The 16,894-nt window shown below is 34.2% G+C and overlaps 1 protein-coding gene across 16 annotated transcripts in view; it reads right to left on the reverse strand.

Moving 5' to 3' along the window:
- The window catches only part of NUMB (NUMB endocytic adaptor protein), a 129,048-nt gene that overhangs the window by 38,468 nt on the left and 73,686 nt on the right, over positions 1-16,894 (reverse strand). For all 16 annotated transcript variants that reach the window (XM_039883734.1, XM_039883733.1, XM_039883731.1 and 13 more), the window contains one exon: positions 13,122-13,262. In XM_039883734.1, the coding sequence (XP_039739668.1) occupies positions 13,122-13,247 (126 nt within the window). In that variant the 5' untranslated portion in view covers positions 13,248-13,262. The remainder of the gene's footprint in view (positions 1-13,121; positions 13,263-16,894) is intronic.

The raw sequence follows: 16,894 nt of genomic DNA on the forward strand, positions 1-16,894 counted from the left end.
TGATCTTTTGACTTCTAGATCTACTTTCTTTCAACTAGCTGACATCATCTCTGCACTCTCCTACTTAAGTAATGGTTTATAGTTTATTGCTCTTACATATATTAAGTTAATGTTATTCTTTATTTTATTATTAATTTCAAGTATAGAGTACATTGGTTTATATAGTGTATAAAACGATCCCCCTAATTGCTGTCTCTCCTCTGGCTCTGCACCTAGTCATTACATTACCGCTGACTGCATTCCCTGTGCCATGCTCCCCATCCCCGTGACCATCTATCAACTACTGATTTGTATTTCTTTAACCTTTCACCCTATTCTCCTAGCCCCCTAACCTCCCACCCCTCTGCCCGCCATCAGATTGTCCTCTATATTTGTGAGGCTGTTTTTGATTAGTTTGTTCTTTTTGTTCCTTAGATTTCGCATGTAAGTGAAATCATATGGTATTTATCTTTTTCTGTCTGACTTATTTTACTCAGCATAATAAGGTCTATCCATGTCATTGTGAGTGATAGGATTTCATTTTTTTAATGGCTGAGTAATATTCCATTGTATACATGAACCATAACTTCTTTATCCAATCATCTGTTGATGGGCATTTAGGTTGCTTCCATATCTTGGCTATTATAAATTGTGCTGCCATGAACATAGGGGTGCATAGATCTTTACTAATTATTGTTTTGGTTTTCTTTGGATAAATTCCCAGAAGTACAATTGCTGGGTCAAAGGTATATCCATTTTTAATTTTTTGAGAAACCTCCAGACTTTTCCATAGTGGCTGTACTAATTTGCAATGCCACCGTGTACAAGGGTTCCCTTATCTCCGCATCCTCGTCAGCACTTGTTTATTGATGATAGCCATTCTGACAGGTGTGAGGTGATATCTCCTTGTGGTTTTAATTTGCATTTCTCTGATGATTAGTGACCTTGAGCATCTTTTCATATGTCTCTTGGACATCTGTATTCCCTCTTTGGAGAAATACCTGTTCAGGACTTCTGCCCATTTTTTTTCTTAATTTATTATTATTTTTATTTTTATTTTTTTCCCCCTAATTCCACCCCTGACCTATGGATGTTGCCATTTCCCTTTTTAAGAACTGGATCTCTGAAGGTGGGGCGACTCCTCTCACACACTCGCGACGTGAACCCGGAGGGCATGGCACACCCGGGGTATTGTCCATGGCTCCACCCAGGGTGCGAACCCAGGACCTTCTGCATATAAAGCAAACGTGCTAACCACTACACTATGGAGCCACCTTCTGCCCATTTTTTAATTGAATTTTTTTTTATTGTTGAGTTGTATGAGTTCTTTATATATATTGGATGTTAACATCTTATCAGATATATCATAAGCAATATCTGTTATTCTTCTTTTTAAAAAGGTGGTTGATCAAATAGGGAGAGTCATCATTTTGGTAATGTTGCTTATGACTGAAGTGGGGCCTGATCTTCCTCATAGCTCAATATTTCTTTCATAAATGAAATTACACTGCTTTTCCTAATTAAACTGTACTGCTGTTAACCAAAAGTAGATATGGGGAATTTTGCTTCATATAAATATTATAGCTAATAAATGGAGAAAGGATGGCAGAGTTGGAATATCATCATTTTACTACCCTTAATGTATTAATAATCCCAGGCAATAATGATCAATGGTTACTGTCATCACAAAGATCCATAATCAGCTATTGTGTGCCTTCTGATGATTGTCCACACCACCAACCAGATATTCCTGGGAAAAAAAAATCAAAGCTACTTCTTATCAAGCCTCTAAACCTACCAATTCACAAGTACAGGAAACAGAGAAACATGTTAAACAGACTAAGTTTCTGGCAGTTTCAATGTGCTGAGGAGTGAAGAATTAGCGTTAAGATCCCACAGAGGAATGGGTTCCAGTGAATACCACAGTCTGTCACTTGGAACACCTGGACAAGAATGCCTTAGGAGTGGATGTAAACTAAAGGTAGATCAGGCCTTACCAAAATGAATTTAGCCTCAATTATGTTAATATAAAACCTGACAAGGACATGATAAAGGGAAGGAAACCTATAGTCCAATCTGTCTCAAAAACATAGATGTGAAATTTCTGAACAAAATATTAGCAAACAGAACCCAGCAATATACTCAATAAACTCAACTTGATCATGATGAATAATGATCAAGTAGAGTTTATTCCATGAATGTAAGGTTGATTGAGGATTCAAAAAATCCAATAAGTGTAATTTACTACCTAACAAAATTAAAGATAAAAATAATATAATCGTCTCAATAGGTACAGAAAAGGCTTTTGATAAAATTTAGTTTCCATTCATAATTTTAAAATTATTTCTTAACCAAGAATAGAAAGGAACTTGTTCAATCTGATAAACAGTGATAAGATCCAGAATGAGACAAGGATTCTTCTTATCACCCAGTATTGTAAGGCCCTACGCCAGTGGTTTTTCAAAGAGGGGTATTTAGGAAATGTATGTGGGCACTTTTGGAATGACTGGAAAAATTACTTGTAGGTAGTTGGTAAGGAGCCACACATAGATGACAAATTTCCTTTTACCTGTATGACATTTCAGTGTCCTACTAGACATTCACTTAGAATAGATAAAAAATTTACTTTATTTTAGATTAGGCCCTCACTCCATTTTACATATAAACACACACAGTATTTTTTACACGAATGCAATTGTCAATCAAGGGAAGACTGTACTTTAATAAGAATTTTACCAAAGGTTGTTTACCAATTCAAAATATAACATCACCAATTGCAATCTACTTGTGGTATAGAAATTACCAATGCATCACATCGATCTGTATCTGCAGCTCTCTTACCTACAGTGAGTCTATATAAAGGTGGACTACTTTAAGTCTTCAGTGTAGTTATGTCCAAGTATTTACACACTGGTATAATTTTATTAAAATTGTCCTTGTTTCTTATTTATATCTTCAATTATGTAAGCATAAGTAGGTTATACTATGCAAACATTTTATTTAGGGTAGTAAAAAATGTATTATTAGGTATTTGTAGTAAAAATGCAGGTGACAGGTCCGACGATATTGAAAAGTACTTAACTATATCATTGGGCACCCTGCTACTTACCTGATTCTCATCTCCACTTGTACCATCTGCTCTAAACACACTGGCTTCCTTGTTGTGCCTCCAACATACCAGGCAGCAAGTGTAAAGGCTCTGGGGCAGGAGAATGGCTGGTATGTCGGAGGCAGATGGTACAAGTAGAGAAGAGAAGAAAGTAAGAAAGCAAGCATTCAGGTATCGGAGGAAGCATACTATCTGCTTTTTGGGGGTCTTTGCTCAAAAGCCACTTTTTCAGTGAGGGCTTCCCTGACCATCTATTTTAAATTTCACACCCCCTTCCATGCACTCCCTTCATCCCTCACTTCCTTTTGATATACTAGTACTTTATATATATATTTATTTGCTCACTGTTAACACCCACTAGAATCTATGCATTGTGCAGGGATTTTGTGTTTTGTTCACTGTTTACCTAGTGAGTAACAGCAGCCTAGAACACTGCCTGGTACACAGCAGGCACTCAGTGAGTATCTTTTGAATATGTCACTGAATTACTGGATTCAAAGAGAAGAAAATGTAGCACATGACTTAGCTCTACATTAAGAAATAATAAGACTCAAAATCATGAAAACTTTCAAAATAAACTCATGGCAAAGAAAGAGTAATTTATGCCTACAGGACAGAATGAAAATGTTAATGACCTATATATTGTTAAAAAGAAAAGCATAGCTGATACAAGTTTGAAGGTAAGAGAATGGATTTTAGTATTTTTATCTTACATGGTGAGGAATCAAGATATACCATCTAAAATTAATAGAACAAAAGATTTTCTGAGTAAACCAAAAGAAAAACCAAAAATAATCTAATTCCAAAAATCTGGTGAAGGGGCAAAAGAGGGAAGGGCAGGATGTGTAGGTTAAATCATTCCCTTTCTTCTTTATAGTGGGGGAACCAATGATAAATATGGGTATATTAAGAAAAGGTAGTAAAATCATATTATTTAAAGAAGTTAAAATATCACCAATGGTAGAAACAAATAAAAATGGTTAAAAGTGTAACTTGGAAGTGAGATTAGGGGTAGAAAAGACTTTTTTTTTATTTTTTAGAATATTTTAAAATTTATTTTAATTAGTTTTAAGTACACAGTATATTGGTTAGACATCTATATAGTTCGTAAAACGGTCCCCCCCAGTTGCTACCTCCCTCCCCTGACCCTCCACCTAGCCAACGTGTTAATTAATGCTAACTGAATTCTCTATGCCATGTTCCCCATCCCCGTGACCATCCATCAGCTACTAATTTGTACTTCTTTAATCCTTCACCCCATTTTTAAGCCCCCAAACTCCCTTCCCCTCTGTCCATCACCAAATTGTCCACTATATTTGTGAATGTTTTTGATTAGTTTGTTCTTTATAGTCTTTAGATTCCACATGTAAGTGAAATCATATAGTGTTGATCTTTCTCTGACTGACTTAAATACCCTCCAGGTCCATCAAAGCAATATGTTTTTCCATCCTCTTCCTTTTAGTCTGTGTCTTTTAATCTGAAGTGAGTCTCTTATAGGCAACACGTAAGGGTCTTGTTTTCCTTTCCATTCATCCACTCTATCTTTTAGTTGGAGCACTTAATTCTTTTCCCTTTGAGGTACTTATTGATAGGAATGTAGTTGTTAACCATTCTTCCTGTTTTTGATACCTGTGAAAAGACATTTTTTAACTACAGCATATATTCCTTTGATATAAAAATTTTAAGTTTAAATTATATTCAACACTTTTAATAAACCTACTTTTAATTGGGATATCGTGTTATAAAATTACAATACCATGCTTAAGAACATAATCCTCTAAGTCTAGACCAGTAGAGTTCAAGTCCTGGTTTTAAATAATCAGATATTACCAACTATTCCTAACGATATCATGTAACAGAAATCTTATTGCATATTATGCCACAAAGAAGTTCTTAAGAGTTACTGAACAGAGTTGAAACTTTTTTGCAAACTACACAGCAAATCATGAGTAACTGAAATGCTTGGGATGAATAAAGCATTAATATTTCACAATTTATGTTAAAAAACTTATCTGAACTATCTTACTGCTCTGATTCAAAGACACATTTTTCCAAATTTTTAATGTTTCAGACACAAGAGCATATTATGATGTAGCTGTCATTGCCAGCATGCTAGCAAACTTAGAAATGAATAAAATGTATCTGTTCAACTGTCACTTTGGTTGATTTATTTTGTTGGTACCACACATGGTTGAACATTAAGTTTGGATCACTACTTGTCACCTAGAGTATCTTCCAAAAAATTACACTTTGAGGTAGCTTTGAAAGGAAAAATTATTGTGTATGCAGAAAATTGTCACGCTCAGGCAATAAAATTATAAGCAGCGGAAAATGTCCCATCTCTTGGGAGAAACAGAATTTTTAAAGCTAGGAGATGCTGGTGTGACCAATGCATAACTCCTCGGACACCAAACATCTATTAAGTTTCTAACTGCTATTCAAGAGAAAATATTTAACTTGCAGTCTTAAAAATTCATTTAAGGAAAAAAAAAACAAGAAATAAGAAACGCATATTAAAAACTCCAGTATTCAGCTGGCATCTAACCAATACAATTGCAGCAGCAGCAAACATTTATTGTGTACTTACTATGTGCCAGGCAGTATTGTGTTTTTCAAATGTAGTATATTTACTCATGTAATTCTCAGAATATCTACACTAAACATGTACTAGTCCTCATTTTGCAGATGATAAAACTGAGGCCCAGAGAGGTTAGGGGATTTGCTTAAGGTCATAGTTAATAACCAGCAAAGCTCAAACTCAGATAGTTTGGCTTACAAGTGTATGCTTTCAGAGAGCTCTAGATGCTTCTCTAAATTTTTATTACAGAGCTATTAAAGGACAGGAGGCAGGTAGGTGATATAACCATATTTGTAATTTAGGAAGATCACTATTACAGCACTAAGATAATAGTTTAAAATGGAAACAAGAGTAGAAGCAAAAAAATTGTCAAGAATTCTTATGATCTAAGGGAGAAAAAAAGGATCAGGACCTGATTAAAGTAATGGCAGTAGGAAACAAACAAACAAACAAACAAACAGAGAGGATAAATACTTAAGAAGAATAGATAAGATATAGTACTGGCTAATTGTTAGTTGCCTGAATGACAACCATTCTTTCAACCAGCTTCCCTGCTAGAAGAGCCTGCCTCCACGGCTGAAAATACCAAATAATTGCTTTCTCGGCTTTTCTTGCAACTACAACATGGGCATTTGATTCAATTCTAGCCAATGGAAAATAGTGGGAAGTCTCTGCAAGTACGTTTTTAAGGGATTGTCCCACCTGATATAAAAGATATTCACTCCCTCAGACTTTACCTTTAGATAATGATGAGTGGGTATAAATTATTCTTTAATTGGGTTGCTGGAATCTGTGTGTTAATATTTTATCAAGAGTTTTGTGTTGATATCTATAAATTAATTTACTCTGTAGTTTTCTTTGATGCTCTGTCAAGTTTTAGAATGCTACATATATAAAAATAGGTTTATAGAATGAATTTGTAAGGCTTAGATGAACAGATGAAGCATGACTTTTATCTTTTCGTTAAAGGCTTAATATTATTCTACTGGCATGTTAGGGGTAGGAGGTGGTAAAAGGAGGTAGGTATCTTTGACATCTTACAGTATTCCCTCTAGAGTAATTAGTCACTTCATATTTCCTATTTCTTTTGGAGTAAGTTTTGGTCATTTATATAACCCAAGAATATTACCAATTTTATCCATATTTTCAAGCTTATTTGTACAGAATCTTAATTTTTAAAATTTCATCACTATCTGATTATTTTCCCATTTTACATTTCATTTTGTGCATTTGTGCTTTTTTCTTGATAAATTATGTTTAGCAACTTTTAATCTGGCATAACACTTTGCACCAAAATCTTCTGAAATCACAGATTATTAAATGTTACATGGAAGTTAAGTCACTGGATCAGAAACTAGCCTCTTAGAAATACTGAAATAGTAAGAGCTCTACTTTCTGTGCCATGGCTTCATGGTTATACACAAAATAAAAATAGCCTGTTATTAAAACCCTATTATAACTTCTAGCACAATGTCAAGTCCTTATTTTCAAAAGAAATGAACCCCAAACCACCTGGCAGATCACTTAATACAGCAAAATGTAGGTCTAAGAGGCAAATACATCCAATTCTAGCATTCACATGTTCAATTCTCCATTTAGTCTATCCTATTTTTACATACTGGCACAATTTCTGCTTTACATTTATAACCCTAAACCAAAGGGATAAAAAGCGCTTTTAAAAGTGAGTTAAAATAATTAAAACAATTTATAAATGTTACTAACAAGTATGAATTCTGTATCCATCTTCTTAATCTCTATCCTTCCTAATCTGAAGATAATATGACCTCCTCCAGAATCCACCCAACAGAAGGTCCATTTTAGCATTCCATATATTCTACATAATCGGAGAATTAAGATTTTACTTACAAGTCAAAGGACTGATGGACTGACTAGGATTCTACTTATTTAACATCCAAAATTAATATCAGCATTTTAAAATATAATGTTAGTAGGTAATTATAGGTAGATTCTTAGTAGATTACTTTAATGGATCAAGCACACTGTTTAAATCAGCAGTTCTCAAAATTTTTGGTTTCAGGGTTCATTACACTGACAACTCCAAATAATTTTTGTTTGTGTCAGTTATATCTATTGATAATTACTATATTAGAAATTAAAACTAAAAACTATAAAACATTTAACTTATTTAAAAATAATAATAAACCCATTGTAACATAAATAACATTTTTAATGAAGAATAACTATATTTTCCAAAGAGTGGCATAGTTTCACATTTTTGAAGAGCTTTTAATATCTGGATTAACAGAAAAAAACTGGATACTCATATATGCATCTTAATTCGATTTGCTGCAATATGTTGTTTTGGCTGAAGTATATGAAGAAAATCTGGCTTCACATATGTAGTTGGAAAAGAAAGTATTTCAGGACCCTATGAAAAGGTTTTAGGGACCTTGCTTTGAGAACCAGTATAGGTAATATTTGTGTACAGGTAATATTTCACTTTTAACATTAAAATTCTCTCTCCATTAAAAAAATTATGTATTATACTAGTAGACAGAATTCTAAGACAAGCTTTGAAACCTACTTCATCATTACTCATACTAAATTATTATACTTACATAGGCACTAATATATTTAAACATACATGGCAGAAACCAAACTAGTTATAGTTTTACTTGTTCACTGCCTAGGATTGCATTTTTATTCCTAGTGATTACATATCCTGTATCTCCTATTCTCAGGAGTAGCTAGTCTATTTCTTCAAAATCTAATTCCACAACTTCTCTCTCTCCTCACTCTTCTATAAATGGCTTCACTTCCTATTTTCTTAAGAAAATCTGTCTTTACAATAGAAATCCATCAACTGCAACGACCCACCAACACCATAAATTTAAGTACGTCTACACTCTATTTTCTACCTTTGTTACTGTTCAACAGAAGCAGCATCTTTCCTCCGGTCTAAAACTAATTCACTCTTCACATGCTTTGTAAAAGTCTTTAACTATGCTCAAGTCTCTCACATCTTAAAAACAAAACTCAACACAAAATCAAGCCACCAGGGAGTTACACACTTCAAATGCGTAAACTGTATGGTATGCAATTGTCTCTAATAAAACTGTTAGAAAAACCACACACACACACACACACACAGTTCCTCAACCTCATACTCCATTTGCTATTCTGCCTTTATTGCTCTCCTTTGAAGACAAATTTTTGCATTAAAAATTTTTAACACTTAATTATTGAGATATAATTGACATATAATAAACTATACATATTTAGAGTATAAAATTTGCTGAGTATCTGAAATATGTATACTTGAGAAACCATCATCATAATCGACATAATAAAACAGCCATCACCACCCAAAATTGCCTGGTGCCCCTTGTAATACGTCCCTTCCACCTTTCCTTATCCTCATACGACCTTGTCTTACAAATTTCTTGAATTAGTAACCTCTAGATTTGTCTTCTTCTTCCTTATTCTGCATCCATTCACTCCTGAATGTAGATTCCATCCTCATGACTGCATTGGAAATACTATCACCAAAGTCACCAAGACTTTCAAAGTTTTTAATCTAATGAAGTTTCATTCCCTACTTGATCTCTTTATAGCATTTGACCACTTTCTCCTTCCTTGAAACATTGACTTCTGAGACCACACTCTCCAAGTTTCTCTTCTATATCTCTGGATGCTCATTCTTATTCTCCTTGGAAGAGATCTACTTCACTGCTTGTCCCTTCTGTTTGTCCTAGGCCCTCTTCCCACTTCCCCTAGGCAATCTCATTTACTCATGACTTTAATGACAATTTATATATAGTTAATCTTCATTATTCTAGGATTCCGTATTTGCAAATTCACCTACTCACTAAAATTTATTTGTAACCTCAAAATCAAAACTCATGGTGCTTTTGTGGTCAGTGGGGATCTGCATGTACATGACCCATTGAAACCTCAACAAGAGCTCATCTCCCCTTCCCACCAACATGTTCTTCCTCCGTGAACATGCCCACTGCTCTGCTGCCTACATGAACAGCTTTTTATACCAACTCATCCCTAGTTCAGAATTCAGTGGTCTCTCAGGCCAGATAAGACATCATTTGCCTAGCTATAGCTGACCGAGGAAATGCATCTATTTCCAGGTTATGAAAAAAGAGTTCAAGTTCTGTCTCTGGGCAGTTGAATGTATGTTTGTAAGATGGGGTGGGGTTGGGGTTGGGGAGGGAAGGTGGGTATGGAGGGCATGACATACCAGAGAGAATAAATGTCTTATAGAAAGGATTTCAAAAGGCCATTTGGAAAAGACACAAAAAAAACCCTAAATGAGCTGCTTTATCTGCATAAGATATAAAAATTATCTTAGGTGCTTATTTCTAAAGCACATCCCATCCAGCAGTTTCTTATGATAAATGAGAAGTACACTGAAAAATAATGAATCTTATTTATCTCACATAAAATACTTAAAAGTTACATATTTCATAGCTAATTAGAAGAAGTACTTCAATTAATTCTACTTCAATTATTTCAACACTGTATACCAGCCTCTCGGAATCCTGGGAGTGAGGTTTTTAAAAAACATATATGCTTATTTATTATAAATGATTCATGTTCACAAGAAATGTCGTTAGTTCCAAAGGATATATGTTACAAAGTAAAAGATCCTCAATTCTTCATTCTTATTCTGGAGTTCAGAGTTGCTTGTGTCTTCCTACAGATATTTCTTACATTTATATAAGCGTATATGCTTTTTTTAACTATGAAAAGATTCATACTCTATACACTGTTCTGTATGTTGCCTTTATTACTTAATGATAAACATAAAGTTATCTTTCTGGACAAGCCCATGCAGAGTTTCCTATGTCAATGTCAGTGCTTGTCAATGATCACCACCTCTATCAGTTTGAGACAAGAAACTAGGTGTCCTCCTTAATATTATCCTTTTTCATTCCCTAGATCCAGTCCATGCCCAATTCCTGTTGCTTTTATCTCTTAATTACCTCTCAATGTACTTCATCTCTTTTCATCTCCACGGTCTCCACCCTAGTCCAGCCTACCATTATTATATCTCCCCTCTGGATTACTATAATAATAATCTTTCGCTAGACTCCTTACATCCACACTGGACTACCTCCACATCACTGCAACCAGAGTCCCAGCAGCTTGGAAAGATGAAAAAGTTCTGGGAGATGGCTGCTGGTGAAGACTGCACAATAGTGTCAATGTGCTTAATATCACTGCTATACACTCGGAAACGGTTAAAATGGTAAATTTTATTCTATGTGTACTTTACCACAGTAATATAAATAAATAAGTAATGAAAAACAATACATTAAATGGCTTCCCGTTACTCTTAAAATCTAAAATCCTTAACATGGCCTACAAAATCCCGCCCTACTTCTTTCCAGGTTCATCTCATACAACTTCCTTTAGCTCCTTGAAATCGTTCCTTTCTCTCACTATCGCCCAGGGCCTATGTATACACACTTTCCATAATTCTGAAATGTTCTGCCTACCTTTTTACTTAATTAATTCCTACTTAATCTTTAGATATCAGTGCAAAACTATTTTTTCAAGAACGCCTTCCCTGATCCTCTAGTCTAGGTCATGTTTTGTTATATACCCTTAAAGAACCAGATCCTCTTTTTAAAAAGCATTTATCTCAGTTTGTACTCATATATTAATAATGCAAATAGCTCATTAAAGTCTGTCTTCCCCAAAAGGAGACTATAAACTCCACAAGAGTGAGAACTAAGTCTTTTTTGCTTACCACTTAGCATATGTCTGGCACAAAGGAGGTGTTCTAGCAGGTGTTCTAAGAAATTTACTGAATACATGAACACAGATCTACCTTATTCTATTTTAATAGTCGCAAAGAACTGCACTTAACGGATGTCATAATTTCTTTATCCAATCTAGAATGATGGATATTTCCAAATTTTTGTTATTGCAATGCTAAGATGACCACTTATATATATCTATAATGTACTTAAATGTAATTCTTATATGTAAAAAAAAATTGCTGGTCAAATGAAAAGTGCATTTAAAATTGTTAACTAATATTTACAAACAGCCTTCCTAAGAGGTTGTAATTTATACTCTGAGTGTCTAACAGTGCTCATTTCTACATAATATTCAACTTTTTAACCAAATGCACCAACTTCTTTTTTGGGGGGGAGGGGAGTAGAGAAGAGTATTAGTTTTTAAGTGAGAGGTTTTTTCTTTCCATATTTTAATATCATACTAAATATTAAAAATTGAAATATTCCTATAAAAGTTTCAGCAAATGAGATAAGTAAACAAAGCTAAGTGATTAGGAAAATGCTGTTACTGACAGACTGTGGGAAAATTTGTGTATTTTTATAACCATATATTTATTTAACCTGTAGATTCTACACATCATTTTTCTCATCACAGAGATTTTTTTCTTGTTTCTGAAGCTTGAGTCCATGTTTTAAACAATGGTACTGAAGCAGTAAAAAGGAGGAGAAAAATCACAATGGGAATATTCACACATAAGAACACAAAATAAGAACATAAAATAAGAGAAAAAATTTTAACATTTCATATTAAACTAATTTTTCTTTAAGATATCAACATTTTGGTCTAGTTTCTTCTATTTTTTGTCGCATATAACACATCTCACCATGTGTTTACGTAAGTTTTGATTGCCTCTTTTCACTCAACAGTATAGCGTGTACATTTCTTCCATGTCCTTAAATATGACCTTTCTTCTCCCAAGTCTCAAGTAGTAATAAGAGAAAGCACTTGTATGGCACACTGTTCTCTAGATCTTTACTATGTTCTTAACCTTTGAGCTTCCATTTCCTGTTGTGACAAATGAAGGCATTAGTTTAAATAACCTCTATATGATTAAAAATTACAAAATTAAAGCAAGCAGACTCCCACTACCTCTATCCTGCCACTCAGTAAGTATATCTCACTGAAATTAATTTGATTCTTGATAACATGGGATTTTTAGATACTTCAGGATTCATATTCTCATCAGAAGTGATCTTATTTGTATTGATTCCAGATTATACACCAGATATATATACTCTCTCACATAGTTAAACCTTGGACTACCTGACTAATAAAAAACTAATATCTCAAAGTAAAGATTTTGGTTTAGGAAACCACTGAATAAATGTAATGAACAAGTGTCCTTTTACAGAGCAAAACCTCAAAATCTGAAACCAATACTTGCAGTTTTCTGTTATGCAGTATTGCTCAGTTTTTGCCAGAAGCAATTTAAGCAATTCCACCATCCTAAAAGAGATCTCGATTTGAGAAAATGATTTGGGAAAGCTATACAAAGGAAACATCCTCTTCAAAGAAAAAAATTATAATCTATTTTATTAATTCTACCATTGAAGTAAAATACGAAGGGATTCATTTTTGGAGGTTTATTTTTAAGTGTCCTAATTAATGAGACTTCACATATAATAGACTGTCAATTCCTTCCCACATATAGATTTATAGAAACATGAGCTTTACCTTAACTGGGAAGCTACATTTTCCAGTACGAACCCCTTCTTCATCTGTCTGCCACTGATGTGGACGACTGGCCTCTGGAACGTAAACATCTTTCTTTCTCCTAAAACTCTGCCGTAGTTTGTTCATTTTAATTTTTACAACCTGCAGACAGAATAAAGGAAATATGAAAAAGAAGTTATTGCCATCTCACATATTTAAACTTTGGATTACCATGCTAATAAAAAACTAATGTCCCAAAGTAAAGATTTAGTTTGGGGGAAATGAGCAATTAGTACACTGCCTCTTTGAAGAACACTAAGCTCAAACAAATCATTTCACTTTTTGAAGACAAACATAATACTAAATATAATAACAATAACCCCCTAGGATTTGAGGAGACATTATTTTGAGAATTTTCAAGCACTTTAATCCATTCTAATTCCTTAAAATAAAAATTTGTACATATAGGCCAAATTACAGACTGCTAACAATTTCTGAAAACGTTTATACTTATTAGGAAAAAAATCATTCTCAAACACTTAAATTTGGGGACTTTTTTGGCTTACTATTAGAGGACACTAAGCAGAGCGGGGACTACAATCACCTTTAATAAAAGATGTTTTATGAAAAAGAATAAAATAAAGTTTCCTTTAAACATACCTAAAGAAAATGTTCCACTAGGACTAAATTATTCTAAAGAAGACATTTCTTGTAAGCGATGTGACACCTGAATGTACTTTCACATCTATAATCGTTACAGATATGAAAGTAGTCTAACAGTTTTCAATGACAAAGGTCACGTCTCATCACTAACTCTGTAGATTTAAAGTATTAAACTACAGTCAGTTTCTTGTTTTGTAACTGTAAGAGGCACTTCTCTAATGCTTTAAAAGGTGCAGCTGGTACCGCAAAATTACAGGGAAGCGAGACCTAACTGATAAGAAATAACAGAACTTCACTCAAGGACTAATGAATAAAGATAATGAATAAGTGTCCCTTTACAGAGTAAATCACAAATTCTAAAACCAATACCTCCAGTTTTTTGTTAAATAGCATTGCTCATTCTTTCACCAAAGGATTTAAGTACCTCAACCAGCCTTAACTTGAGAAAATGATGAGACAAAGCTATGTAAAGGAAATAACTCTCTGTCAGGAGTGTTAAATAGCAAGGGATTGAATATTAAATTCCCACATGTCACCAATGAAAGACTTGAAAATCAAAGTTTGTATTCTGAGGAAAATCATTTTGTATTTTAAAATGCATAATGCCACAGTGAATTATTATCAAATTAGCTAATTTACACAAACAAGTCAATCTTACCACACAGATTCTTAAAAGGTAAAAATTCTGACAGACATATGGCAATGTAAACATTCTGGATTTTCTAAAAGTGAATTTATTATTTCTCAATTCAAAACTGATTTACAGAACATATGAAGTAGATATTAAGTAATCAAAGGACTGGACAAAAGGTAGTCCATTCCTCTACCTTTAAGCAGATCACTCATTCCTAAACTAAGCTAAATGAGAGTCTACCTTAATCTAACAGACTTCCAAAAAGAATTCCATAACTTTCCTTGATAATACATCCTTATACTCTTTCATATATACAAAATATATATAAAAATATATACAAACACAAATACAAGAACATAAAAAACACCTATATTCCTGCTCAAGTTGGCAGGAATACAGAGTCTTGAGGCAAAAAGCCTTTATGATTCCTTTCTTCTTAACTTCTTCCTCTTGGCAAACAAGACCACACCCCTACCCAGTTAGCCAAGCCAGACACCCGAAAGTCATCCCTGCATTCACCCTTTCTCTGACCAATAACTCTGCTGATTTTACCTCCTTAGTACATCTTGAATTCATTGCCTGTCCCCGACTCCCTCCACCAAAATTTAGTTCTACTATCCTTGGACATTTTTGCTTAAATTATTGCAATAGTCTATTACTTAATGGTCTTACTGCTTCCAAGAGAGGTCCATTTCACTGTGTTCTGACTACTGCCAGATTGCTTTCTAAAACTCAAATCTGACCATGTAATTACTCTGCTTAAAAACCATCAACTGCAGCTGTGCTACATATATACAACAGAATACTACTCAGCCATAAGAAGAGATGAAATATTGCCATTTGCAACAACATGGATGGACCTCGAGATAATCATGCTAAGTGAAATAAACCAGACAGAAAAAGTTGAAAATCTCATGATATCACTTATATGTGGGTTATAAAGCTAAAAGCAACAAATGAACAGGACAGAGACTCATGGACATGGACCACAGACTAGTAGTTACTAGAAGTTAAGGGGTGGAGGGGACAGGGGAGATAGGGTAAAGGGGGTCAAATATGTGGTGACGGAAAGAAATCTAACTGTGGGAGGTGAAGACAGTGTAAATATGTATATGCCTTACTGTTAAAGTGTACAGCTGAAATTTATTGGATTCCATTAACCAATGTCACCATAAAAAATAATAAGAATTAAAAAAAAAAAACAACTTTAATTGCTTCACATCACTTTTAAGACAAAGTCCAAACCCCTACGCATGGCATCACTCATCTGGCTTCACTCTCCGGTCCCCATTCACAAGCTAAGCTCCAGCCAAAGAGGCAGGCCCACCTTCAGAGCCTCTGTATGTGTTCCCTCTCTACCTAGAGAGACCTTTCCCTATTTTCCTCTGGTTAAAGTCTCCTCATCTTTAAAGAGTCAGTTCAGAAGTCTTCTAGGAAGCTAGCATTTTTTTCTGACAAGCCCCTACCTGGACTGGGTTAGGTCCTTCCATTTCATATGATTCCCATTAACACCTTTTGCACACTTCTATTAGTGTATTTGTCAAACATTACAGCAATTTTCTATTTCCTTAATGGTAGACTATATTTTATTTGTCTAAGTAGTACCTCTGCATCCTAACACAGTGCCTGTCACATATATAGAGAATACTATAAATTTGAAGACATTAAAGATAAAATAAATGCCTATCACATTAGATGATATTTACTAGGTAGGATAAATGCAGACATATAAGACCAGAGAATCATCAGTGTTAGATGAGACTGCAGATGTAATGGTCCCACCGACAAAGGGACCACTTTGACAATTTCCCTTAAAGAAAGACACCCAACCTCTGCAGAAAGAACTCTAGTATAAGTGTATTTGCTCTTTGGGCAGCTATTTATTGTTGTACCAGTCTAGTGACCAAAAAGAGAATAGATTGGAAGTGTCAACCAATTTGGGTTCTAAGTATCTTGTCACTTTCAGTACTAAAATGGTTTGCTATGAGCATTTCTACAAAGATTATTATATATCAGGGATTCTTGAACTATGCTTTAGGCAGCCCTACATTTTTCAATGGAGACCCAGGAGCCACTGTTTGGAGGGAAAGCGAGGAGGTTAGAACACTAGACACAACTCTGAGGAGGGACTTCAGCCCCTGTTACAGTTTCAAACAGACAGGCACCACTTTATCTGATTTACATATCAGAGTTCCATGTAAAAGTTTATGGACAGGGTCTCATGGCTGGATATTTTTGAAAATTAGTGATTCAATCATAATATAAATATATAATGATAATATCTTGCTTGTTATTTCATAAAGAGTAACTACCACTGGCCTATAAAATAACAGTTAACACAAGGGAGAGACCAAACATTGTTTTCAAGTAATCTATGTGTATAATGAGCTTGCTTACAAAATAAAAACAGATAACAAGAAAAAAAATAGAAAACATGTTAATTCAAAGTAACATTTTCTATTAGTCCTCAACAAAGTTGAATTTTACTCCTAAAGAA

The sequence above is a fragment of the Pteropus medius genome, unplaced genomic scaffold (genome assembly GCF_902729225.1).
Source record: "Pteropus medius unplaced genomic scaffold, Ma_sr-lr_union100, whole genome shotgun sequence".
Classification (NCBI taxonomy): domain Eukaryota; kingdom Metazoa; phylum Chordata; class Mammalia; order Chiroptera; family Pteropodidae; genus Pteropus; species Pteropus medius.